This window comes from Tachyglossus aculeatus, chromosome 3 (genome assembly GCF_015852505.1).
Source record: "Tachyglossus aculeatus isolate mTacAcu1 chromosome 3, mTacAcu1.pri, whole genome shotgun sequence".
Taxonomy (NCBI): Eukaryota; Metazoa; Chordata; class Mammalia; order Monotremata; family Tachyglossidae; genus Tachyglossus; species Tachyglossus aculeatus.
The window spans coordinates 54431827-54458890 of record NC_052068.1 but is presented as its reverse complement, the minus strand read 5'-3'; the positions used below and the strand labels follow the sequence as shown (position 1 = coordinate 54458890).

General features: G+C 52.1%; 1 protein-coding gene across 2 annotated transcripts; it reads left to right on the top strand.

Annotated features, from left to right (window-relative positions):
- The first annotated feature begins 4634 nt into the window (after window positions 1–4634).
- Window positions 4635–26403, top strand: GPRIN2 (G protein regulated inducer of neurite outgrowth 2). Of its 2 annotated transcripts, XM_038744059.1 has the most exons (5): window positions 4635–4674; window positions 19079–19138; window positions 21667–21792; window positions 22983–23121; window positions 24723–26403. In XM_038744059.1, exon 5 carries the CDS (start codon window positions 24747–24749, stop codon window positions 26352–26354), a length of 1608 nt encoding a protein of 535 aa, XP_038599987.1. In that variant the 5' UTR covers window positions 4635–4674; window positions 19079–19138; window positions 21667–21792; window positions 22983–23121; window positions 24723–24746; the 3' UTR covers window positions 26355–26403. The 2 variants fall into 2 exon arrangements, with proteins under 2 accessions (XP_038599987.1, XP_038599988.1); XM_038744060.1 differs by lacking the exon at window positions 21667–21792.
- The last annotated feature ends 661 nt before the right edge of the window (window positions 26404–27064 follow it).

Here is a 27064-nt window from a genome sequence, read left to right as displayed (position 1 = left end):
CCCTCCTAGTTAGAGGGGGAGTCCCATGTGAGGTAGGGACTATGTCTACCTCGATTACTTTGTATCTACCCCAGCGTTTAGTATAGCGCTTAGCATAGAGTTTGCTCTCTTAACAAGCACCACGATTACTATTATTATGAGTGCTGAGTAACAAGAAAAGTGCTTGGCACATAGTAAGTGCTTAACAAATGCTATCATTATTATTATTATTATTTTATAAAGATGACCTGGGTGGCAGAGTGATGTATGGCCTGGAGAGAGGCGAGAGGGAAACCAGGGACGAGGTTTATATAACTGTCAAGCCTGGATATGACTGGCCTGGGGTTGTCACTGTCTGCATGGAGGGGAGGAGGCGGTCTAGGAAATTCTGTGGAGGAAAAAGGAGCAGGATTTAATAAAGAGACTGAGTGTGAGAGTTAAACAGCAAGTTTAACAGTAAAGGATAATGCCAAAGTTGCAGTCTTTTGGGGCTGGGTTGGTGTGGTCTGCCATGATGGGAAAGTCAGGCGAAGGAGAGGGTTTAGGAGGGAAGATAAGGAGTTCAGTTTTAGCTGTTTTGATTTTAGGGTACCCAGGTGACATCCAAGTGGAGAAGCCCTGGAGAAAAGATGAAGTGCGAGATTGCAAAGAAGGAAAGAAGTTGGGCCTGTTTAGTAGATTCCCAAGTCATCAACATGGAGGTGGTAACTGCGGCCGTGTGGGCGGCTAGATGCTCAAGGATATAAGTATAAGGTGAGGAGAGTCGTTAACCCAGAATTGGAGATATGGGCCCACTCTTGTCTACCTTCCGGAGGACCATAAATGGGGGAATGGGCTAAACCTGCAGCAGGAGAGACTTCAATTAGTAAGAACCTCCTCTGTAAACTGGGAATTAAGACCTTCAGCCCCAGGTGGGGCATGGACATTGTCCAACTTCATTAGCTCCTATCTATTCCAGTGCTCAATACAGTGCCTGGCACATAGTAAGTGCTTAATACTTACCATTAAAAAAAAAACCTCTGGTCAGTCACCGGATGGTAGTTCAGGAAGAATAATAATTATGGCATTTATTAAGCACTTACTACGTGCCAAGCACTGTTTTAAGCGCTGGGGTAGATACAAGGTAATCAGGTTGTCCCACGTGGGACTCAGTCTTAATCCCCATTTTACAGATGAGGTAACTGAGACATCGAGAAGTTAAGTGACTTGCCTAAGGTCACACAGCAGACTAGTCATGGAGTTGGGATTAGAATCCATGTCCTCTGACTCCCAAGCCTGGGCTCTTTCCACTAAGCCACGCTGCTTTCCTACCCAGTGGAATGTGGGCTAGCCCTTTCTTTGAGGCCTTTGAAGACAGGAGGCATCGATCAGAGCCCGGGCCACAGTTGGGAGTTCTCAGGGTGCCTCCGGGCTGGAGGAGGAACAGAAACGAGGAAGGCTGAAAACAGCCCATGGACAGGGCTGGGGTTGGAGGAAAGGGAAGACCCATTTGGGGAAGCCTGCCAAAGTGGTGCCGTGAGCCATATCACAGCATGCGGGCCTGGAAAATTCAGTGCCCTCTCCTCTCCCACTCACCAGAAAAACTTTGTGGGACTGCTCTAAAATGGGACCCCACACTGGCTGTAGCCTGGGGGTCCCAATGGGCAAGATGAAGAGGGGGGAAAAGGGGGAGCAGCCAGCTCATGAGGGGAGAGGAGGAAGGGAGGAGCAGATGGGTGAGCTGTGGGGTCCTGTGGAAGTGAAAACTGTAAGCTCGTCGTGGGTAGGGAATGTGTCTGTTAATTGTTATTTTGTACTCTCTCAAGCGCTTAGTACAGTGCTCTACACACAGTAAGCGCTCAATAAATCCAATTGAATGAATGAATGAACCCTTCTGGAAGCAGGCCCAGCAGTCCAAGGCGGTCCAAAACTGGGTAAGGGCTAAAATGCCGCACGGAGAAAGCCCTATTGCCGGGAGTCTGGCTCAGTCCGGCCGGGCCGGGGCCAGCTCAGCTGGAGCCTAGGCTGTTTTTCACCTGCCCCTCCCTAGCACTAGTGATGCTCTTTCTGATGGTGGTGATTTTCACTTGTTTGCTTTCAGGTTCACACTGTGCCCTAATGGTTCTGGGCCTCTGTCCAGTGAGCCCCTGGGGGCAGGTGAACTCATTTCTTCCTCCTGTACTGCATAGCCCAGAGCCTACTAAAGGCATGATGACTTGTTAGTGACAAGGACAAGGACAACCAGACCTTCGGGGACAGGCTCTTCTTTCCCTCTAGAATCTAGTTCCAGTCTCACCAGCTGCAGAGAGAGTGCCTCTCCCCACACCCCCAACACACACTCACACACACACACAACACACACACATATTCATGCTCCCCCCAGATAGTCACTGCCTTGCTCCCATTACCACCAATCAATTAATCCATCAGTGGTATTTGTAAGTGGGCTTATCAGTGTGCAGAGCACTGTACTGAGCATTTTGGGGGGTGCAATGCAATAAAGCTGGGAGACACATTCCCTGTACTCAAGGAGCTTATGATTGGGTACATTTTGGGGCCACATAATAATAATAATAATAATGGCATTTATTAAGCACTTACTATGTGCAAAGCACTTGTGAAGCGCTTACTATGTGCCAAGTACCGTTCTAAATGCTGGGACAGACAACAGAACCAAACAAGGAGATGAATGTCAGTAATAATAATGATGGCACTTGTGAAGCGCTTACTATGTGCCAAGTACTGTTCTAAATGCTGGGAAGGATACAGGGTGATCAGGTTGTCCCACACATCTTTGGGAGGCCTGGACAGAGAAAACTGTCTGGATCCCTATGGGGAGGAGTGGTTTCCTGGTTCCAGAGCTGATGTCAGTGAAGACCTCAGCCTGGGCCAGGGACAGACAGATGGACGGACCGAAGGAGGGATGGATGGAGGGATAGAGGGGGAAAATGCTGGGACAGGGGGATTTTCAATTCTGGGTCTGAAGAAGGCCTGGGGAGAAGAGCACTGGGGGGAATGGGGGTCAGTGGCGCCGAGCAGATGGGGCAAAGATGAAGTCTGAACAGTGGAAGTTATAGAGAAGGAGGGAAGGGGAGCAGACAGGGAAGGGATTGAAACTACACAGGGAGGAGGGACATGAGGGACACAGGAACAAGAGGGAAAGGAAGAGGGAGAGGGGAAGGGGTAATGGAGGAGAGGAGAGGTGGAGAAAAGGAGAGAAGGACAGCTAGGGAGGAGGAGAGGAGAAGAGCAGGGGGGAGACGGGAAGAGAGGGAGAGGGAGAAGAGGGGAAGAGAGAGAAGAGGGAGAAGCAGTATGGTGTAGTGGATAGAGCAGGGGCTTGGGAGTCGGGTCATGGGTTCTAATCCCTGGCTCCTTCAGTTGTCTGCTGCATGACCTTGGGCAAGTCACCTCACTTCTCTGGGCCTCTCAGTTACCTCATCTGTAAAATGGGGACTGAGATGGTGAGCACCATGTGGGACAAGGACTGTGTCCAATCTAATTACTTTGTATCTGCCCCGGTGCTTAGAATAGTGATTGGCACTTAATAAGTGTTTAAGAAGTACAATTAAAAAAAGAGGGGGAGAAGAGGGGAAGAAGGGAAGAGGGAGAAGGGGGAAGATGGAGAAGAGGGGAAGAAGAGGAAGAGGAAGAAGGGGGGAAGATGGAGGAAGGGGGAGAAAAGGGGAAGAAGGGGAAGAGGGAGGAAAGGGGAAGAGGCAGAAGAGGGGAAGAAGGGGACGAGGGAGAAAAAGGGAAGAGGCAGAAGAGGCAGAAGAGGGGAAGAGGCAGAAGAGGGAAGAAGGGGAAGAGGGAGAAAGGGGGGAAGAGGCAGAAGAGGGGGAAGAGGGAGAAAAGGGGAAGAAGGGGAAGAGGGAGGAAAGGGGAAGAGGCAGAAGAGGGGAAGAAGGGGACGAGGGAGAAAAAGGGAAGAGGCAGAAGAGGCAGAAGAGGGGAAGAGGCAGAAGAGGGAAGAAGGGGAAGAGGGAGAAAGGGGGAAGAGGCAGAAGAGGGGGAAGAGGGAGAAAAGGGGAAGAAGGGGAAGAGGGAGGAAAGGGGAAGAGGCAGAAAAGGGGAAGAAGGGGAAGAGGGAGAAAAAGGGAAGAGGCAGAAGAGGGAGAAGAGGGGAAGAGGCAGAAGAGGGGAAGAAGGGGAAGAGGGAGAAAGGGGGAAGAGGCAGATGAGGGGGAAGAGGGAGAAAAGGGGAAGAAAGGGAAGAGGGAGAAAAGGGGAAGAGGCAGAAGAGGGGGAAGAGGGAGAAGAGGGGGAAGAGGGAGAAGAGGAGAAGAAGGGGGAAGGGGGGGGCGGGTGAGGCCGGGGGGGGGCGGGTGAGGCCGGGCGGGCTAGGTGAGGTCGGCGTGGCTCCCTCCGTCCCCCGTCCAGCTCCTCCCCCTTCGCCAGCCTCCCAGCCCCCAGCCCCTCCTGTCCCCCCTCCCGTCCCTCCTTCCGTCGTGTCCCTGGTGTCCGTGGTGCCCCTCCTCCCGGGGGCGGCGGGGGCGGCGGGGCCAGGCCCGGGCTGGGCAGGGCGCCACCAGCCTCGCCGGCCTGTCCGGCCCCCATCGGCCCCGCTCCGCCCCAGCTCCCTCTTGGCCGGCCGACGGCCCCTGGGGAACGACCTGTGGAGGAGGAGGAGCGGGAGCAGGAGCGGGAGCAGGAGCAGGAGCAGGAGGAGCAGGAGCAGGAGCAGGAGCAGGAGCAGGAAAAGAAGCCCAGCAGGTAAGAGCCGGGGCTGGGCTGGGCTGGGCTGGGCCGGGCCAAGCTGGGGCCCCGCCTGGGGAGCTTGCCCCCAGGAAGACCTCCTGTCCCTCCTGTCCCTCCTGCCCCTCCTGTCCCTGGTCCCCTGGTCCCCCCACCTGCCTCCGGGGGACATTCGGGGCCGGGGGAGTCTGGGAGTCTGGGGGATGGATGGATGGATGGGTGGAAGGATGGATGGATGGATGGATGGATAGATGGATGGATGGAAGGGTGGATGGTTGGCTGGCTGGCTGGCTGGCTGGCTGGGGGCGGGGGTCCCCCGTTCCTCCCCTCCCCTCCCCCGGCCGGTCCCCCCCCCCCCCTCACCGGCCTATGGTGTCCGGCCCAGCTGGCGCGCCCAGGCCGGGCTCCGGCCGCCGCCGAGGCCAGCAGAGAGAGAGAGAGACGAGGAGACAGAGAGAGAGAAGGGGGGACGAGCCCATTGACTGTGGGCCGGCTCGGCCTGCTGGCCAGCCGGCCGGCTTAGGGCCGAGGCGGAGAGATCCGCTGAGCCCACCATTGACGGCGCCCACGGGGACCGGACCGGCCCCCGCCGCCGGACGACAATAGCGGGAGCTCCTCTCCCCAAGCCCCCGCCACCAGCCGCCCCCGCCGCCTCCTCCTCCTCTTCTTCCTTCCTGCCCCTTTACCTCCTGATCCTTTTCCTCCTGCTCCTTTCCTCCTGCTTCTCCTGCTCCTTTTTTCCTCCTATTCCTTTTCCTCCTGCTCCTTCTCTTCTTTTCCTCCTGCTCCTTTTCCTCCTGCTTCTCCTGCTCCTTTTCCTTCTGTTCCTTTTCCTCCTGCTCCTTTTCCTCCTGCTCCTCCTCTCCTTTTCATCCTGTTCCTTTTCCTCCTCCTCCTCCTTTTCCTCCTCCTCCTCCTTTTCCTCCTCCTCCTCCTGCTCCTTTTCCTCCTGCTTCTCCTGCTCCTTTTCCTCCTGTTCCTTTTCCTCCTGCTCCTTTTCCTCCTGCTCCTCCTCTCCTTTTCCTCCTGTTCTTCCTGCCCCTTTACCGCATATTTTTCCTGCTCCTTTTCCTCCTACTCATTTTCCCCCTTCCCCTTCTGCTCCTTTTCCTCCTGTTCCTTTTCCTCCTGCTTCTTGCGCTCCTTTTCCTCCTGCTCCTCCTCTCCTTTTCCTCCTGTTCTTCCTGCCCCTTTACCTCATGCTTTTCCTGCTCCTTTTCCTCCTACTCATTTTCCCCCTTCCCCTTCTGCTCCTTTTCCTCCTGTTCCTTTTCCTCCTGCTTCTTGCGCTCCTTTTACTCCTGCTCCTCCTCTCCTTTACCTCCTGCTCCTTTTCCCCCAGTTCCTTTTCTTCCTGCTCCTCCTCTCCTGTTCTTCCTGCTCATTTTCCCTCTGCTCCTCCTGTTCCTTTTCCTCCTGTTCTTCCTACCCCTTTTCCTCCTGCTCCTTTTCCTCCCGCTCCTTTTCCTCCTGCTCATTTCCCCCCTGCTCCTCCTGTTCCTTTTCCTCCTGTTCTTCCTACCCCTTTACTAACTGCTCCTTTTCCTCCTGCTCCTTCCCCACCCCTTCCTGCTTCTTTTTCTCCTGTTCCTCCTGCTCCTGTTCCCCCGTTCTCCTTCCTCCTGCTGCCCCTGCTTCTGTTCCTACTGCTCCTGCTACTTCTCATCCTCCTGATCCTTCTCCTGCTCCTCCCCATCCCCCATCCCCCCTCCTGTTTCTCCTGCTCCTCCTGTTGCTGCCCCATCCAGCCCCTGTCCCTCCTGCTCCTCCTGTCCCTGTTCTTCCTGCTCCACAGACGCCGGCCTTGCCCTTCCACCTCTCCAGGCAGCTGTGATTCCCCATGCCTGATTCCATGCAGGGTAAAAGGCCGCAGCGCCAGGCCTCACAGAGACACGGCCGCCCGCCCATCAGAGACTAAGAAAGGTTTCCCCCTCAGCTGCCCGGCCAAATGGCGAAACTGGGGGTCAATCGGGCCTTGTGCTTCCCGAGGCACCCTGGGCTGAACAGGAACAAAAAGGAGGGTGAGGGTCCTCCTGGGAGAAGGGGAAACCCCCACTATAGGGAGACTGTGTCCCTTCCTCTGGCCCCGGAGCAAATCTGGAAAAATCATTTTAATCTTACTCAAGTTCTTGCCTTTGTTTAGCGGTAAAAATGCCAACCACCTTTTCTTCTGAGGGTTACACTTCAGCACCAATCATTCATTGGTATTTGTTGAGCACTATTATTTGCAGAGCATGGGGAGAATACAAAAGAATTGAAAGACACGATCCCCTACACTCCAGTAGCTTAAAATTTAGTAAGGAAGACAGGCATTAAAATAAATTCCAAGTAGGGCTAACACCTGAGTGTAAAGATATGTATATATATATATATATATATATATATACACATATCTTTACACAAGCACACACACACACACACACACACACACATATATATGAAAGCAGCATGGTCTAGTGGCTAGAACACGAGCCTGGGAGTCAAAGAACTTGTTTCTTATCCCTGCTCCATCTTGTACCTGTTGCGTGACCTTGGGTAAGTCATTTAACTTCTCGGTGCCTCAGTTCCCTCATCTGCAAGATGAGGATTCAAGACCTGTTCTCCTTCCTACATAGGCTGTGAGCCCCTTGTGGAACCTGATTATCTTGTATCTACCCCAATGCCTGTATAGTGCTTGACGCATAGTAAGCCCTTAATAAATACCACACTTAGTAAGCACACACACACTCACGTGCTGTTGAATGTTGAAGGATTCTTTTTGGAGGATTTAGTGACATTCTAATTTTAGTTATTATCTGCATGGTTCAAAGCTTTGAAATTCATTTATTCAATCATGTTTATTGAGCACTTTCTGTGCGCATAGCACTGTACTACGAGCTTGGGAGAGTACACAAATACATTCCCTGCCCACAACGAGCTACCTTTAGCTTCTCCATTCTCCCCATACTGGGAGACTGCAGATTATACAGGAATCAGTTTTGGTTTAAAGTATCTTAAGGATTAAAGGATTAATCAGACTTCCCCAATTGAAGGGTAAGGGAGGTGTGAGAACATATCCCTTGGATGAGACCACATTGACTCTTAATTGTTGTGAATGAATGATCAAATATTAAAATGGCCTGGGAATTAAAATGGCAGCCAGCAAGGCAAAAACACCCCTCCCCAAAAATGTCAGAAAGTGTTTCTCTTTTCCCTCTTGAAACCCAAGTAACAGGAGAGATCTTGGGGAAATTCTATTTAGAATAGACACTCCTAGTTAGACTAAGAGCCCAATCTATTAATCAAACCCAAATTGCTTTGTGGACCTTAGGGAAGCAATTCCCTTCTTCCATTCGGAAATTGGAGTGAGAGCCATGACTGGCGGGGGATAAATGAGTGTTGACACTGGCTTGTCTTTAGGCTGCCATTTCCCCTGCTGTGTTCGTGATCGGTTCCCTAATATCTTGGAGTTGGGCTTTTTTAGAAATGAACACTTGGCCCTAATTCAAGAGGAAGGACTAAAACAAAGGGAAGCTGAACCCGAGATCTGTTCTCCATCCCAGTAGACTTCTCTCTCCTTTACGGTATTTGTTAAGTGCTTACGATGTGCTGGCACTGTACTAAGCACTGAGTTAGATACAAGTTAATAACATTGGATACAGTCCCTGTCCCACACGGGGCTCAATCTTAATCCCCATTCTACAGATGAGGTAACTGAGGCACAGAGAAGTGAAGTGTCTTCCCAAGGTCACACAACAGACAAGTAGCAGAGCCCGAATTAGAACCCGGGTCCTTCTGACTCCCAGCTCTGTGTTCTATCCACAAGGTCACACTGTTTTCCCTTTGGAAAGGATTTGTGAGTAAACGTTTTCAGTTCAGAAACAGGGTGTCGACAACAAGCCCTTCCTTCTCCCGGAAAGCCCCGGGCACCACGAGGTTTGACGTCTGAAGACGGGAAGAATTGCCTGCTGCATTTGAGGAAAACTGTCACCCACTGCATGACGTTTCCCGTGAATCCAGGGGGAAAAGTGGCTTTCTGAGAATGGAGTAGAATCTCTCCCCGGCTCAGTTTCTGCCAGACAGAGATCCGACACTAGTACGTGGGGCCTGGGGTCACAACAGGTCACTAGCCCACCTGGGCTGCAGGTAGGGGCGTGACTGGGATTTTCAGGCCTCCTGGCTCTGCCCAGCTCTTTCCTGGCTACATTGCTTTGCTCGCCTGTAAACGTTTTACAAGGCTGTATTCCTGACCTAAAGCAAGGAACTGCACTGGTGACTTGGTAATAAAATAGAGCAACTCCCTGCCATTTATTTATTGTCAAAGGTCCCAACTCTCTCCAGCCCCCTGTACCCTTCTCTCCAGGACCCTCCCCTCCGCCCCTCTCACCCCTACCCTCAGTGATAGTCACTTCTGATGGGGCACTGGGTGTGCCCAACTCACAATGTGGCAAACCAAAGGCAGAAGCATTCAAAGTTAAAGTAGCTGGACACATCAGGACATTCCAGAGGGCTAAAGCCCTCATGGCTTTAGAGTTACGAATGAGTGGTCCAAGAGGCCTTCTCAGATTAAGCCCTCCTTTCCTCTTCTCCCACTCCCTTCCGCGTCGCCTTGACTTGCTCCCTTTGTTCCTCCCCCCGCCCAGCCCCACAGCACTTCTGTACGTATCTGTAATTTATTTGTATTGATTTCGGTCTCCCCCACCTCTAGACTGTACGGTCGCTGTGGGCAGGGAATATGTCTATTGTCATATTGCACTCTCCCAAATGCTTAGTACAGTGCTCTGCACACAGTAAGTGCTCAATAAATGCAATTGAATGAATGAATGAATGAATGAATGAATGAACGATCCCCGATGGACCACTAGAAGGAGAGTTAGGGTTGTTAAATAGTCCGATCCTAGGCATGAGAATAAATGTTTCAAGGCACAACCCTTACCTGGTTTCTTCTTCATCAATAGCATTTGTCGAAGGTGCAGACACTGCGTGATGTGATTGGATGCGATACATAATGGGGGAGATTAGAGATTAATCAGGGAAGGCCTCCTGGAGGAGATGTGAAGTCAGATGGGCTTTGAAGATGTGGCGATCCAAAATCTGTCGGATCTGAAGCAGGAGAGAGTTACAGGCGGAGAGGAAGGCGCAACCAAAAGATGTAGACTCTAGACTGCAGGCTCGTTGCGGGTAGGGAGTGTGTCTGTTTAATTGTAATAATAATAAAACTGGTATTTGTTAAGTGCTTACTATGTGCCAAGCACTGTTCTGAGCACTGGTGGGGGATACAAGGTGATCAGGTTGTCCCACGTGGGGCTTACAGTCTTAATGGGGATGAAGAGAAGCAGCTTGGCTCAGTGGCTTTGGAGTCAGCGGTCATGGGTTCATATCCCAGCTCGGCCATTTGTCATCTGTGTGACTTTGGGCAAGTCACTTCACTTCTCTGTGCCTCAGTTCCCTCATCTGTAAAATGGGGATTAAGACTGTGAGCCCCCCGTGGGACAACCTGATCTCCTTGTAACCTCCCCAGTGCTTAGAACAGTGCTTTGCATATAGTAAGTGCTTAATAAATGCCATAATAATAATAATAATAATTATTATTATCCCCATTTTACAGATGAGGTAACTGAGACACAGAGAAGTTGTGACTTGCCCAAGATTGCACAGCTGCTAAGTGGCAGAGCCGGGATTAGAACCCACGACCTCTAACTCCCACGCCCGTGCCCTTTCCACTAAGCCACGCTGCTTCACAAGCAGCTCTCACAAGTATTCTCCCAAGTGCTTAGTACAGTGAGAGAAGCAGCGTGGCTCAGTGGAAAGAGCTCGGGCTTTGGAGTCAGAGGTCATGGGTTCAAATCCCGGCTCCACCACTTGTCTGCTGTGTGACCTTGGGCAAGTCACTTAACTTTTCTGGGCCTCAGTTACCCCATCTGTAAAATGGGGATTGAGACTGTGAGCCCCATGTGGGACAAGCTGATTACCTTGTATGTACCCCAGCACTTAGAACAGTGCTTGGCACATAGTAAGCGCTCAACAAATACCATCATTATTATTATTTGGCTCTCCCTGCACTCTAAATGAGAAACTGGCCTCCAGAAGCAGTGTGGCTTAGTGGGAAGAGCATGGGCTTTGGAGTCGGAGGCCTTTCGTTCAAATCCCAGCTCCACCACTTGTCAGCTGTGTGACTTTGGGCAAGTCACTTCACTTGTCTGGGCCTCAGTTACCTCATCTGTAAAATGGGGATGAAGACTGTGAGCCCCACGTGGGACACCCTGATCACCCTGTAAGCTCCCCAGCGCTTAGAACAGAGCTTTGCACATAGTAAGCGCTTAATAAATGCCATTATTATGATGTGTGTAAGAAGAACATAAAGCAGTAGTATTTATTGAGCACTTACTGAGTGCAGAGCACTGTATTAAGTGCTTGGGCGTGTACAATGCATCAGCATTGATAGACGTGTTCCCTGCCCACATGGAGCTCACAGTCTAGAGGAAGTTCTGGTGAGTCTAAGGGCAGAGGAGCTGTGGGAATGGGAAGTGCGACAACACTTGCTTGGGAGAGGATCTTCCTGAGGAGGCCATTCATTTGTTCATTCGTATTTATTGAGCGCTTACCGTGTGCAAAGCACTGCACTAAGAGCTTAGGAGAGTACAATCTAACAACGAACAGACACATTCCTGCCCACGACGAGCTCACTGTCTATGGGGTAGGAAGGCCAGTAGTCGATGGCCCACTTTGATTCACTCACAGAAAGCCCTTTATGCCTTTCAAAGGATCAAAGTTCATTTCCCTCTTGCAGAGATTTCCATCCTCCATTACCACTCGAAGGGTAATTCAGGTAATCCCCCCACCCTCTAGTGGGAAAAACCTCAGGTACCGAGAGCCTGGAAACCTGGGTTCTAGTTTTCGCTCCCTCTTGCCTGCTGTGTGACCCTGGGCTTCACTTCTCTGTGCCTCAGTTTACCGCATCTGGAAAACAGGGATTGAGACTGTGAGCCCCATGCGGGACAGGGAACTGTGTCCAACCTGATCTGCTTGTATCCACCCCAGTGCTTAGTACAGTGCCCGGCACATAGTTGAGTGCTTAACAAATACCATGATTATTATTATTGTTATTCTCAGTGCCTCAGTCTCCTCATCTGTAAAACGAGGAAAAAGCAACCTGCTCTCCCTTCCGATTAGATTGGAAGCCCTGTGTGGAACAGGAATGGTATCTGATCCGATTACTTACGTCTACTCCAGGGTTTAGCTCAGTCCATGGCACATAGTGTGATGGTAATGATAATAATAATTGTTGTCATTATTATAGTTATTATTCTGCAACAATCCACTCACTGCCTTTGCTTGCAGGGGGAAGACAGGAGTCATGTGGATGGGCACAGGCTAGCTGTATCCCTGCCCCTGCCACCCCAGGCCTGGCTCTGGGATTCTTATGTGCTTTTTTACCCTCCCCTCCCTCCCGGACCAACACTGGGATTCTCCACTGATCCTGCCACGGTGCCCGAAACTTAACCGGAGATGGGCGTGACTAGGGGAGAGGAAAAGCAGCATGATCTTGATGGAAAGAGCATGGGCCTAGGAGGTGGAAGACCTGGGTTCTAATCCCAGCTCTGCCAGTTGCTTGCTGTGTGACCTCGGGCAAGTCACTAACCTTCTCTATGCCTCGGTTTCCTCAGCTGTAAAATGATGATGATGATGGTGATGGTACTTTCATTCATTCATTCAATCGTATTTATTGAGCGCTTGTTAAGTGCTCACTATGTGTCAAGCGCTGTCCTAAGCGCTGGGGTGGATACAAGCTAATCACATTGGACACAGCCCCTGTCCCACATGGGGCTCACAGTCTTAACCCCCATTTTACAGATGGGGCTTAAAATGGGGGTTAAATGCCTGTTCTCCCTCCTACTTGGACTGTGAGCCCTGTGTGGTACAGGGACCGTGTCAGACCGAACTGATTTATACCTACCCCAGGGTTTAGGACAGTGTTTGATGCATAGTAAGTGTTTAATAAATACCATTAACAAAAAAGAACTGCAAGTTGGCAGGGTGGGGACCTGGGGTGGGGCTGCAGTGGCAGCAACAGAACCTCAGCCGGAGAGAGGCTGGAGTGCCAGGCTCAGTGCCAAAGTGTCCAAAGTGTGCCATCCTCTGGCACTGGGCAAGGCCAGCCTTCCCTCCCTCAGAATTTAGGCCAAGAGCTTAGGATGCTGCTGGGCGCCAGGGGATGCTTAGCGGTTGCCAAGCTGAGTATATCGGTCACCCTTGTGCATGAATGCCCAGAAAGGAAGAGATTTCCTGTCGGAGATCCCAGGGCTACTCGGGGTATGCCCACCACCTGGTTCCAACTCTCTGATTTCATTCATGTAGAATGAAATCCTTCTGAGGCCCTACTGAGAGCTCACCTCCTCCAGGAGGCCTTCTCAGACTGAGCCCCCTCCTTCCTCTCCCCCTCGTCCCCCTCTCCATCCCCCCTGCCTTACCTCCTTCCCTTCCCCACAGCACCTGTATATATGTATATATGTTTGTACATATTTATTACTCTATTTATTTTACTTGTACATATTTATTCTATTTATTTTATTCTGTTAATATGTTTTGTTTTCTTCTCTGTCTCCCCCTTCTAGACTGTGAGCCCACTGTTGGGTAGGGACCGTCTCTATATATTGCCAACTTGTACTTCCCAAGTGCTTAGTACAGTGCTCTGCACACAGTAAGCGCTCAATTAATACGACTGATTGATTGATTGATTGATTGACTGAGTGAATCTGCCAGGCCTGGGACCCTCCAGACCTGGTTTGCTGTGGTTGTTGTTTGCTTGTGGCATCTCATGTAGGAGTCAGAGGTGTTTTCCCAGTGACTGGGATCTCTCTAGGGTTGGGTGGAAACGGCCTCGGCCTGTAAGGAGCGTTGGTCATCTCAGAAGCGTCTCCTGGCCTCCTGTTGCACCCGCTGTCATCCTGTCAAGGGCACAAGAAGAAATGAACTCTACGGAGCTGGGGTGGCAGTGTCAAGACTTGTTTCGCTTCTCACCCTGGCGCGTGCACGCCTGTTGGGCGGAGGTGTGAGGCACAAGAGGAGGAGCCCCAAAAAGGGCCCTAAAAGAGAAGTACTAATAGAGCACTGGCCTGGGAGTGAGAAGGACACGGGTTCTAATCCCGGCTTCACTGCATGTCTACTGTGAAGACTGCGTGTCTGCGTGGCGGAGAAGCAGCGTGTGGAAAGAGCACGGGCTTTGGAGTCAGAGGTCATGGGTTCAAATCCAGGCTCCGCCAACTGTCAGCTGTGTGACTTTGGGCAAGTCACTTAACTTCTCTGGGCCTCAGTTACCGCATCTGTAAAATGGGGATTAAGACTGTGAGTCCCCGTGGGACAACCTGATCATGTTGTAACCTCCCCAGAGCTTAGAACAGTGTTTTGCACATAGTAAGTGCTTAATAAATGCCATTATTATTATTATTATTAACTTCTCTGTACCTCAGTTACCACATCTGTAAAATGGGGATGAAAACTGTGAGCCCCCCATGGGACAACCTGATAATGTTGTAACCTCCCCAGTGCTTAGAAAAGTGCTTTGCACATAGTAAGCGCTTAACAAATACCATTATTATTATTATTATTATTATTATTATTATTATTATTATTATTATTATTACTGTGTGACCTTGGGCAAGTCACTTAACTTCTCTGGACCTTGGTTACCTCATCTGTAAAATGGGAATTAAGACTGTGAGCCCTATGTGGGACAACCTGATTGCCTTGTATCTACCCCAGCGCTTAGAACAGTGCTTGGCATATAGTACGCGCTTAACAAGTGTGATTATTATCATTATCACTATTGGCATTATTAATAAGGGGAAACCTTGGGACTATAGGGGAAAAGTTTTTTAAAAACGCTGCAAACCCTACCCTAGTGTGGGTAGCACTTCAGCCTCAGAGCCGTCTGACCCTTCAGCCTTCGCTCAGCATTCTCTCCAAAGAACGATGGCAGGAATCAATCATATTTATTGAGCACTTAGAGTGTGCAGAGCACTGAACTAAGCATTTGGGAGAGTACAAGGGAAGCAGCACGACTTAATGGAAAGAGCCTGGGCCTGGGAATCAGATGATCTGGGTTCTAATCCCAGCTCCTCCACTCACTGTTGTGTGACCTTGGGCAAGTCACTTGAACACTCTATGTGCCTCAGTCCCCTCAGTTGCAGAAGGGGATTCAGTAACTGTTCTCCCCGCTACTTAGGTTGGGGGGCCCTGATTATCCTGTATCTCCCTCGGTGCTTGGCATATACAAAGCACTTAATAAATACCATTATTATTATTATTGTTATTGTCAATCAATCAATCAATCGTATTTATTGAGCACTTACTGTGTGCAGAGCACTGTACTAAGCACTTGGGGAACTAAGCGCTTGGAAAGTACAAGTTGGCAACATATAGAGACAGTCCCTACCCAACAGTGGACTCACAGTTTAAAGTTGTCATTATTATATAACAGATTTGGTCAATATGCCCAAAGGTTCAGGAGGTTTTGAGTTTGAATTCTGCTTGCAATAGAGCTGAGCAGAATTACTTCACCTCTGTGGCTCTGCAGCCTCACATTCAGTCATTCATTCAATTGTATTTATTAAGCGCTTACTGTGCACAGAGCACTGTACTAAGCACTTGGGAAAGTACAACAATAAACAGTGACATTCCCTGCCCACAGTGAGCTCACAGTGTAGAGGTGGGGAGACGAGACATCAATACAAATAAATAAAATTACAGATATGTACATAAGTGTCGTGGAGCCGTGCAGAGAGCAAAGGGAGCAAGTCAGGATAAGGAGATGAGGAAAAGCGGGGCTTAGTCTGGGAAGACCTCTTGGAGGAGATGGGCCTGCAATAAGGCTTTGAAGCGGGGAAGAGGGATTGTCTGTCGGATTAGGGAGGGAGGGCGTTCCAGGCCAGAGGCAGGATGTGTGCTGGGGGTTGGCAACGAGACGGGTGAGATGGAGGCGCAGTGAGAAGGTCAGCACTAGAGGAGCCAAGTGTGCGGGCTGGGTTGTAGAAGGAGAGAAGGGAGGTGAGGTAGGAGGGGGCGAGGTAAAGGAGCCAACGGTGAGGTGTTTTTGACTGATACAGAGTTTTCATTTGCTACAGATCAATCAATCAATCAATCAATCGTATTTATTGAGCACTTACTGTGTGCACAGCACTGTACTAAGCTCTTGGGAAGTACAAGTTGGCAACATATAGAGACAGTTCCCTACCCAACAGTGGGCTCACAGTCTAGAAGATGGGCAACCACTGGAGATTTTTGAGGAGAGGTGTGACATGCCCTGAATGTTTCTGTAGAAAGATGATCTGGGCAGCTGAGTGGCCCATCGTGGGCACCCTTAGCTGAGCCAACACTGCGGGAAATGGCTTCTCTCTCCTCAGCTTCTCCTCAGCCTCTCCTCCATTACTCTTTTTGTCAGGGAGGGGCGGGATGTCTCTCAGCAGGGCCCCCATCTTATTTAGAGTCGATCATTCTAGGCCACCTTGCCCCTTCCTAACTTAACCTTCTAATTTCCTATTCCAACCCAGCCCACCCACTTTACTCCTCTAATGCCACTAATGCTCCTCTAATGCTCCACTCCTCTAATGCTACTCCTCTAATACTTCTCTAAGTCCTCTGATCAAAACTACATTCACTAAGTGCTTAGCAACCAATCAGTAGCATTTCCTGAGCGCCTCTCTCCTAGGCGCTGGGAGAGGGCAAGAAAAATTGGGTCCTGTGTCCAAGAGGGGCTCCAGCTGTTAAGGAGGGGTGAACAGACACACGAGAGAGGATGACAGAGTAAGGTAGGCGAAAGCAGAAACAGAACCCGTGAAAGGAAATAAATCTTTATCAATGGTATTTACTGAGTGCTCACTGTGTGCAGAGCACTCTACTTTTTTACATGGTATTTGATAATAACAATAATAGTATTTTTTAAGCACTTACTATGTGCCAGACACTGTACTAAGAACTGGCGTAGACATAAGTTAATCAGGTTGGACAAAGCCCCTGTCCCACGTGGGGCTTACAGTCTTAATCCCCATTTTACAGTTGAGGTGACGGAGGCACTGAGAAGTTAAGTGGCTTGCCCAAGTTTCCACAGCAGACAAATGGCAGGGCCAGGCCCGAGCTTTATCCACTAAGCCATGCTGCTTCTCAAGCAGTGTGTATAAGCACTTACAGAGAAGCAGCATGGCTCAGTGGAAAGAGCATGGGCTTTGGAGTCAGAGGTCATGGGTTCAAATCCTGGCTCTGCCAACTGTCAGCAGTGTGACTTTGGGCAAGTCATTTAACTTCTCTGGGCCCCAGTGACCTCATCTGTAAAATGGGGATGAAGACTGTGAGCCCCCTGTGGGACAACCTGATTGCCTTGTAACCTCCCCAGCACTTAGAACAGTGCTTTGCACATAGTAAGTGCTTAATAAATGCCATCATTATTATTATTATTACAGTACAAGGGAGTTTATTCCTTGGCTCCTATGTGCCAAGCGCTGTGTTAAACACAGAGGTAGACCTATGATAATCAGATCAGAGTTTGTCCCAGTCCCATTCAGGGATTTACTTAGTGCTTACTCTGTGTAGCTAAACGTTTGGAGAGTACAAAAGAGTTGGTAGACACAATGCCAACTGAAGAGGAACAGAGAGCCGGTATCATTCATTCATTCAATCGTATTTACTAAGCGCTTACTGTGTGCAGAGCACTGTACTAAGTGCTTGGGAAGTACAAGTTGGCAACATATAGAGATGGCCCCTACCCAACAAGGGGCTCACAGTCTAGAAAGGGGAGACAGACAATAAAACAAAGCATGTGGACAGATGTCAAGTCATCAGAATAAATAAAAATAAAGCTAGATGCACATCACTAACAAAATAAATGGAGTAGTAAATATATACAAGTAAAATAAATAGAGTATCTATACAGACATATATACAGGTGCTGTGGGGAGGGGAAGGAGGTAGGGCTGGGGGGATGGGGAGGAGGAGAGGAAAAGGGGGGCTCAGTTTGGGAAGGCCTCTTGGAGGAGGTGAGCTCTCAGTAGGGCTTTGAAGGGAGGATTTAACAGATAAGGAGGCTGAGGTCCAGAGAGGTGAAATGACTTGGTCAGCCAGCAGGCCAAGGGCATAGCTGGGACTAGAACCCAGGTCTTCAGACTCCCAGACCCACAGTCCTCTCCACCAGGCCACACTGTCTCCTCACCTCTCCCATCCAGGCCGCGCCGGGGCCACGTCCTATTGCTGAGAGGCAGTATGGTCTAGTGGAAAGAGCACGGGCCTCTGCAGAGCACTGTACAATGCGCTTGGGAAGTACAAGTTGGCAACATATAGAGACAGTCCCTACCCAACAGTGGGCTCACAGTCTAAAAGGGGGAGACAGAGAACAAAACCAAACATACTAACAAAATAAAATAAATAGAATAGATATGTACAAGTAAAATAAATAAATAAATAGAGTAATAAATATGTACAAGCAAATATACATATATACAGGTGCTGTGGGGAAGGGAAGGAGGTAAGATGGGGGGATGGAGAGGGGGACGAGGGGGAGAGGAAGGAAGGGGCTCAGTCTGGGAAGGCCTCCTGGAGGAGGTGAGCTCTCAGTAGGTCCTTGAAGGGAGGAAGAGAGCTACCTTGGCGGATGGGCAGAGGGAGGGCATTCCAGGCCCGGGGGATGACGTGGGCCGGGGGTCAATGGTGGGACAGGCGAGAACGAGGTACGGTGAGGAGATTAGCGGCAGAGGAGCGGAGGGTGCGGACTGGGCTGTAAAAGGAGAGGAGGGAGGTGAGGTAGGAGGGGGCGAGGTGATGGACAGCCTTGAAGCCCAGGGTGAGGAGTTTCTGCCTGATGCGCAGATTGATTGGTAGCCACTGGAGATTTTTGAGGAGGGGAGTAACATGCCCAGAGTGTTTCTGGACAAAGACAATCTGGGCAGCAGCATGAAGTATGGATTGAGGTGGGGAGAGACACGAGGATGGGAGATCAGAGAGAAGGCTGATGCAGTAGTCCAGATGGTATAGGATGAGAGCTTGAATGAGCAGGGTAGCGGTATGGATGGAGAGGAAAGGGCGGATCTTGGCAATGCTGCGGAGCTGAGACCGGCAGGTTTTGGTGACGGCTTGGATGTGAGGGGTGAATGAGAGAGTGGAGTCGAGGATGACACCACCCCGGGTCCATCACCCCGGGACCCCCAGTCAGCTGGAGGCCAGCGCTCTCCTGGGACTCGATGCCGGGGATGCGGATGGCGGGAGGTCCCCTTAGCCCGTGATGGCTGCTCTTCTCCCAGGAAGATCCAGGGCAGCAGGTTTGGTATCCTGGCGGGTGGAATCAACGGCCCCTCTGGGCTGTCGGAGGGGGCAGAGACATGCCCAGGCCCCTCCCTGCAGCCTCTAAGCCCTGTGAGAGGGCAATGATCACTGGTTCACCTGAAGCTTTTGTTTTTAGTTCCTGCAGATTGACCCCCTCTGGAGGCTTTGGGGATCACCAGAGGAACTGGATCTTGGGGTGAGTGAGACGCTCCGACTACAAAGTGCCTCCCAGATCCATCAACTTCAATCCCTCATTACATCCAAGACCCCTTCAGGCCAACAGGCTCCATTCATTCATTCATTCTTTCGTTCAATTGTATTTATTGAGCACTTACTGTGGGCAAAGCACGAACTAAGTGACTGGGAGAGTACAATGAACAGACACATTTCCTGACCACAACGAGCTCAGCAAGTGAGCAAACAGAGTTTTCCCATCCGTGTGGATGGCACAACCATCCTTCCCATCTCACAAGCCCATAACCTTGGTGTTATCCTTGACTCCGCTTTCTCATTCAACCCACATATCCAATCCTCACCAAATCCTGTCGGTCTCACCTTCACAACATCACCAAGTTCTGCCCTTTCCTCTCCATCCAAACCACTATCGTGTTAGAACAATCACTCATCCTATTCTGACTGGATTATTGCATCAGTATCCTTTCTGACCTCCCAATCTTCTGCCTCTCCCCACTTCAGTCCGCACTTCATTCTGCCAGATTATCTTTCTACAGAAACGTCCAGGGCATGTCACCCCCCATTCCTTAAACATCTCCAGTGGTTACCTAGCCACCTCCATATCAAACAAAAACTGCTCACTATTGGCTTCAAAGCTCTCCATCACCTTGCCCACTTCTACCTCACCTCCCTTCTCTACTTCTACATCCCAGTCCACACACGCTGCTCTTCTGGCGCTAACCTTCTCACTGTACCTCGATCTTCCCTGTCTCGCTTCCGACCCCTGGCCTGGAACACCCTCCCTTCTCAAATCATCCAGACAATCACTCTCCCCACCTTCAAAGCCCTACTGAAGGTGTGCCTCCTCCAAGAGGCCTTCTCAGACTAAGCCCTGCTTTTCCTCGGCTTCCCCTCCCTTCCGCATTACCACGACATGCTCTCTTTTCTCTTCCCCCACTCCCCTCCCCACAACACTTATGTATATATGTATATATCTATCATTCTATCTGTTTATATTGATGCCTGTTTACTTGTATTGATGTCTGTCTCCCCCTCTCTTGACTGTGACCCCATCGTGGGTAGAGATTGTCTCTACTGCTGCCTTGTACTTTCCAAGCGTTTAGTACAGTGCTCTGCACACAGAAAGCGCTCAATAGATATGACTGAATGAATGGAAGCAGGCAGGCACCTGCCCAGGGTGGGGTGTGGGGAAATGTGTCACCTTCGTTGCCTCCCCTTGCTGGAGAGGAGGAATACCAGGTCAGGCAGTGAGTGATGGAAGTCCTGAAGTCCTGTCTGATAGACAACACGTGGCCTCAATCCATCCACCCACCTATCGATCAATCAATAGTAGTTATTGAGTACTTACTGTGTGCAAAGCACAGTACTAACCATTTGGGAGAGTCATAAGAATAACCGGGGTATCTGTTAAGTGCTTTCCATGTGTCAAGCTCTGTACTAAGCACTGAGGTAGTTGCAAGATAATCGGGTCAGACATGTCCCCATCCCACATGGGACTCACAATCTAAGAGGGAGAACAGGTATTGAATCCCACTTTACAGATGAGGAAACTGAGGTCCAGAGAAGTTAAGTGACTTACTCAAGGTCACACAGCACGCAGGTGGCAGAGCTGGGGTTCATTCATTCATTCATTCATTCAATCATATTTATTGAGCGCTTACTGGGCGCAGAGCACTGTACTAAGCTCTTGGGAAGTACAAGTTGGCAACATATGGAGATGGTCCCTACCCAACGACGGGCTCACAGTCTAGAAGGGGGAGGGGGTTAAAACTCAGGTCCTCTGATTCCAGGCCCCTGTACTTCCCCAGTACAATTGAGTTGGTAGAACAGTAATAGTAGTAGTAATAGTATTTATTAAGCACTTACTGTGTGCGGAACACTGTACTCAGCACTGGGAAAGAATGCACAGAATATGGTCCCTGTCCCTCAGGGGACTCCCAGCTTAAAAACTATAGAGACAATTCCTGCCCTCAAGGACCCCACAGAGGGTGGGAGAGAGCCACTAAGATAAATAATAATAATAATGGCATTTATTATGTGCTTGCTATGTGCAAAGCACTGTTCTAAGTGCTGGGGAGGCTACAAGGTGATCAGGTTGTCCCACGGGAGGGTCACAGTCTTCATCCCTATTTTACAGATGAGATAACTGAGGCCCAGAGAAGTTAAGTGACTTGCCCAAAGTCACACAGCTGACAAGTGGTGGAGCCAGGATTTGAACACATGACCTCTGACTCCAAAGCCCAGGCTCTTTCCTCTGAGCCACGCTGCTTCTCTAAGAAGCATATGCATGACCAAGTGCACAGAATATGGTCCCTGTCCCTCAGGGGACTCCCAGATTAAAAACTATAGAGACAATTCCTGCCCTCAAGGACCCCACAGGCTGGTGGGAGAGAGCCACTAAAATAAATGACCGGTAAGAGAAGTGGCCAAATCTGAGGACATGGTCTCCCTGAGATGGGCAGCGGAGTTCTTGGGGGACTCAAAGCACAGCCTGGCCCAAGGTCGAGTTGGGAATTTTCTTCCTTCCAGGAGTTGTTTGCCAATGGGGCCAGCTGTGGGGTGAAGTGCAGGAGATGGAACAGCGAGCCAGTAAACCGCCCAGAGAGAAACTGCACAAAGAGGAGAACGTGGCGATTCCAGGTCCAGCCTGATTAAGTAGGTCACTGGTGTGAATCACCGGGCAGAAGGGAAAATCAAATTTGCCGTTTCCAGTAATTCGTTGGGATTAGTGGGAGCACTCCAGATTCCTCACTTACCCCACAGAGCTAAGCCCAAAATAGAGGGTGGCCATTCCACTTTGATCCTTCTAATCCTTCCTCTGATGGTCTGGTAGTAATGGACGCGCCATCTCTCAAGCCCCCTCCCCCGGCCCCTCCACACACACAGGCCTCGCTCTCCCTCCTGCCGTGTTTTAAACGAATCGACCGTATTTATTGAGCATTTCCTGAGTGCAGAGCACTCTACTGAGCACTTCCACCGGTGGTGAGCGGTCCCTCCCTGGCTTCCCAGAGCAGCTTGCCGGACTGCTTTAGGAAGCTCGAGGTGGCAGGAGTCAGGGCAGACGTCTGCCTCGCCCATGGGAGGGCGAGCCCTCTCGGTGCCCAGGGCAGACTAGATCTGCCTTCCCGTCTCACCTGCCGAATGAGCTGAAGTCCGTGCGGTGCTGCCCGGATGCCGAGAGGAAGCCATCTAGGGCTCCTATACTCAGTTCAATCAAAAGGGGAAGAGCGTTTTTTGAAGTCGGCACTCCTATCCGTGCACGCCGGCGGGGCCAGTGAGCCTAGTGTGGGATTGCCACGCTGCTGGCTCTACGTCACTGCCACAGAAAGGTGGCCCAACGCAAAACTGATGCTTTAGCCTCTTGCGGGGCCCATCTGTGACTCTGGCACTCGGTGTCTGGCCTCCCGAAGGCTCAGCTCAAGGGGAGCAGCTCCCTCACCTGAAAGACGCCACGCCAGGCTGCTCTGAACGCTGCTGCTGTCGCTCTGCCTGCCAACGCTCTGTTTCTGCTGCCCGAACCTGTCTACGATTACATCCTGTCACCCCCAGTCATGGAATGTGCCTCAGGGGCTTCCATGTCCAATCCAGTGACTGATGTGGATAGACCAGCAAGGCCTCAAGCCTTTGATGTGGAATCCTAAGGGTCTCTTCCACCAAAGGCCCATGGATTAGCCTGTCTGGAACTTCTCTTTCTGCTTTGTGGTTTGTTTTTTCCCTGCCATTTGGGGACCCTGGGTCTGAGTGGCTCATTGATCCCTGCCTTTCCCCCACCTCTCTGCCTCTCTCACCCGCTGAGCATCCTCTTTCCTCCCCCGGCCCTCCCCCGCCCATGGCTCCGTCTGCAGGAGGCTCAACCCTCGGAATTTCTCTGGATCCAGATGCCCGGGGCTGCGGGACGGGCCATCGACGAGATGACGCCAGAGGGGACGCCCGGCCCCCACGAACCACGACACTGACCGCTGTGGCTGGGATGTGGGAAGGCAGGTGAGGGGACTGCACAATACTTCTGGGAAGGACAAGGGTAGCCACCCGTGTGGGGTCTCCCACGCACTCCCCCGCCCCGACCCCAGCAGTTATTTCCTGAGGGTGTCCCCAACTTTAACTCTCTTCCCCATCGCTTGTGGCAGTTCACCCCTCCTCCTCTCCACCCTGATTCCCTGGGGCTGGAGGAAGGGGAATGGCCAGAATGGAGTTGCTGAGGGGAAGCCAGGACACAGACACAAGCCAGAGGGATCGCCCAGCACAGACCAAGTATCCAGCCACACTGAGGAGGCATTTTTGACGTTGGGGTACTGAGCCAGGAGAGGAAGGCACGGAATAGGAGATTTCAAATCGGACCCACCTGCCTCCACACTCCATCCCTCCCCCGGGGCTCACCATCCACTGGAATTGGCCTCAGCCTCACTGGAGAGGGGCCCCGGGAGGTGGAGAGGCCCTACTACGGCTGGCTGAGTTCTAGTGGTGCAGTGGGAGGGGAGGTAGATTAGGTGTTGGGAGAGTTCACTGAGTAGTCAGAATGGTCCTCCCTCCCGCACCTCCCTTCCGCTGTGCCCAGCTCTTATTAGTAGTAATGGTAAAGCAGTGTGGCTCAGTAGAAAGAGCGTGGGATTGGGAGTCAGAGGTCACGGGTTCTAATTCCGGCTCTGCCAATTAATAATAATAATAATAATGATGATGATGATGGCATTTATTAAGCGCTTACTATGTGCCAAGCACTGTCAGCTGTGTGACTTTGGGCAAGTCACTTAACTTCTCTGTGCCTCAGAGCCCTCATCTGTAAAATGGGGATTAAGACTGTAAGCCCCCCGTGGGACAACCTGATCACTGTGTATCCCCTCCAGCGCTTAGAACAGTGCTTTGCACATGGTAAGCGCTTAACAAATTCCATCATTATTATTAGTAGTAGTAGTAGTATTAAAACGTTTACAGTGTACGGAGCACTGTACTGAGAGCTAAGCTTAGTGGATTATGGTTTTTATGGGTCTGGGAGTCAGAAGGCCATGGGTTCTAATCCCGGCTCCTCCGCACGTCTGCTGTGTGACCTTGGACAAGTCACTTCACTTCTCTGGACCTCAGTTACCTCATCTGTAAAATGGGAATTAAGGGTGTGAGCCCTGTGAGGGACAGGGACTGTGTCCAACCTGACTACCTTATATCTACCCCAGTGCTTAGAACAGCGCTTGGCACCTAGTAAGCGCTTAACAAGTACCATCATTATTAGGCAAGAGTGCGCAGGTATGAATTAGCCACAGACACACACCCCCATCCCTCGAGGTAGAGGCAGTGTGACTCAGTGGAAAGAGCATGGGCTTTGGAGTCAGAGGTCATGCGTTCAAATCCCAGCTCCGCCACTTGTCAGCTGTGTGACTTTGGGCAAGTCACTTCACTTCTCTGGGCCTCAGTTCCCTCATCTGTAAAATGGGGATTAAAACTGTGAGCCCCCCGTGGGACAACCTGATCTGCTTGTAATCTCCTCAGCGCTTAGAACAGTGCTTTGCACATAGTAAGCGCTTAATAAATGCCATCATTATTATTATTATTATTATTACCAGGCTATGAAGGTCCCATTCTGCTTTCTCTTACAGAAACGGGCAACTGCTCCCACTGCCATGGCCACCGGCTGCTCCCCGCTGCCCAGCCCCTCCCCCCAGGAAAGCTTGGCCACCGCATGCCACGGCCACGTGCACCTCCGCTGCCAGCCGCTGTCCCGCAGCTCATCCAGCCTGCTGGGGCCCAGGCCGGCCGATGCCCCGGATGGGCCCGGCAGCCAGACGGAGCTCAGGAAGAGCATCAGTAGCACGGTCTGCCGGGGCTCGCTGGGGCAAGGAGAGCTCCAGGGAGAGCTTGGGCCCGGCCTGCCCCTCAGCACGGTCACGGCTGTGGGACAGGAGGCGGAGGAGCCCACCGGCATGGCCGACCACGATCCACCCGGGGACTGGTCCCCCCGAGCCTGGGGAACGAGCGGCCTGAGAGTCCATGGGAAGAGCAGCACGGAGCAGAACGTCACCCCCGAAGGCGCCGTGCGGAGGAGTCACTCGGACCTCACTCACGCGGGCAGGACCCCTGACACCATCCCTGCCAAGGAAGCCAGTGCCAGCTGCTCTGGTTTGGGCGCCTCGCCGGGGGCTCTGGGCTGCCACGCAGGGAAGTGGTGTGGTGGGCTGATGGGACGTGAAAACAGAAACCAGCACCTTCAGATGACCCTCCCGCCGGGCCCTAATGCCCCCACCAGCCGGGTGGCCGGTGGGTCTGCCCCGCCAAGCGCCACAGGGTACAGTGACCCGGGGGCCCGACTGTCTGGGAACAGCTGTCTCCATTCACTTATGTTCCCGCAAGGCGGTGGGGCCTATGGGGCCCTTCCCAATGCCCCATGCCCAGCTCCCATCCTGCCAATCCACAGGCTGGCCGCCGCTCCTTGCCCCACGGGGGCAGCCATCAAGGTCGGTGACACCTATCCCGCGTACTGCCATCCTCTCCCGATTCCAGCTGTGCAGCTCGTGCCCCAGCTGGGAGGCCCCGGGAGGGACGGGCCCAGCCCTGGCTGCTGGCACGGCCCATCTCCCCTAGAGTCACCACCATTTCCCCAGCTCGTGTCTTCGGTCAGCGAGCCCGGACTGGGCATCGGGCACCTGGCCACGTGCTGCGTCTCGGCCGGGGAGTGGCCCGTCTCTGGGCACGGTTCCTCGCGGGCCCAAGTGGCTCCCTGGGAGATCCCAGCGGGTCCGGCCTTGGAAGGGAGCCAGCCGGGGATGGGTCCAGCAGCCAGAACGAAAGACGTGTGGACCATGACCTCCTCGGACGACTTGTCCACACGGTGCCGGGACGCGGGCGTGCAGACCGCCCCGCTGCCGGCCTGCAAGTCGGTGGGCACCAGCCCCCGGGCGGAGGGCTACGCCCTCCCTCACGTGTTCCCAGAGGTGAACCTGGAGCCGGGCCCGGCCGACCCCAAGTCTCCGGTGCGGGACGTGCGTTGGGACAATGAGGGCATGACCTGGGAGGTGTATGGGGCATCCGTGGACCCCGAGGTCCTCGGCCTGGCCATCCAGAAACACCTGGAGATCCAGATCGAGCAGTTCCAGCTGGAGCCATCCGAGGGGGCTCCGGCCAGCCTCAAGGACGCCCCGACCAAGGAGGCCAAGAGGAGGCCATTCCGGACCGTGATCCACTCTCTGAGCCGCCCCAGCTGCTGCGCCCGTTCCAGCACGACCCTGGAGTGAGCCGCATTGTCGCTCCCCCATTCCCGGGTCTCCTGGTTGGGTCCCTCAGGATGAGAAGAAAGCGGGGAGGGCCGGCCTGTCCGCCCGGCTCGTGACTGCAAAAAGAGGCCGAGCCAACCCCCTGAAGCGACCCAGTCCACCCCCTGAGCTCCAGACCCGGCAGCCCGAGATCACGTCTTGAACGTCGACTCACTTCTCTTCTCCTCCACCTTCCAGGCCGGGGAAATGCCCCAGGCCCCCGAGCGACAAAGGGCGTTTCGTTTTCCCCATGTCCAATCCCTTCAGAGTACTCCCACTACATCTCTGCACCCAACGGGGCTAGGAGGAGTGGGAAAGGAACAGAGTCCCCTTCTTGAACTGAAATCCTCCATTTACAGCTGAATTTCCTATGGGAACCTGGTCTGGTTCATTCAGTGTTACAGGGGCTGACCTCATTTCAGACCTAACGCAGCCTCCCGCAGCTTAGATACCAAATGTGCACGTCAGCAGGACTGATTCTGTGGAGCGAGGAGGACGCGGGTGAACTATGGGGGGGCCTCAGGACCCCTGCCTACTATCAAGTCTAAACCTCAGCCCTTCCAAAGAGGCTCCGGCCGTGACCTTGAAATGACCTGCACGGGGACCCTGGCTTGGGGGCCAAGAGACGACAGTGCTACCGATGGAATCCGGCCCTTCAAAAGACGCCCACGAGCCAATTTGCTACACCAGTT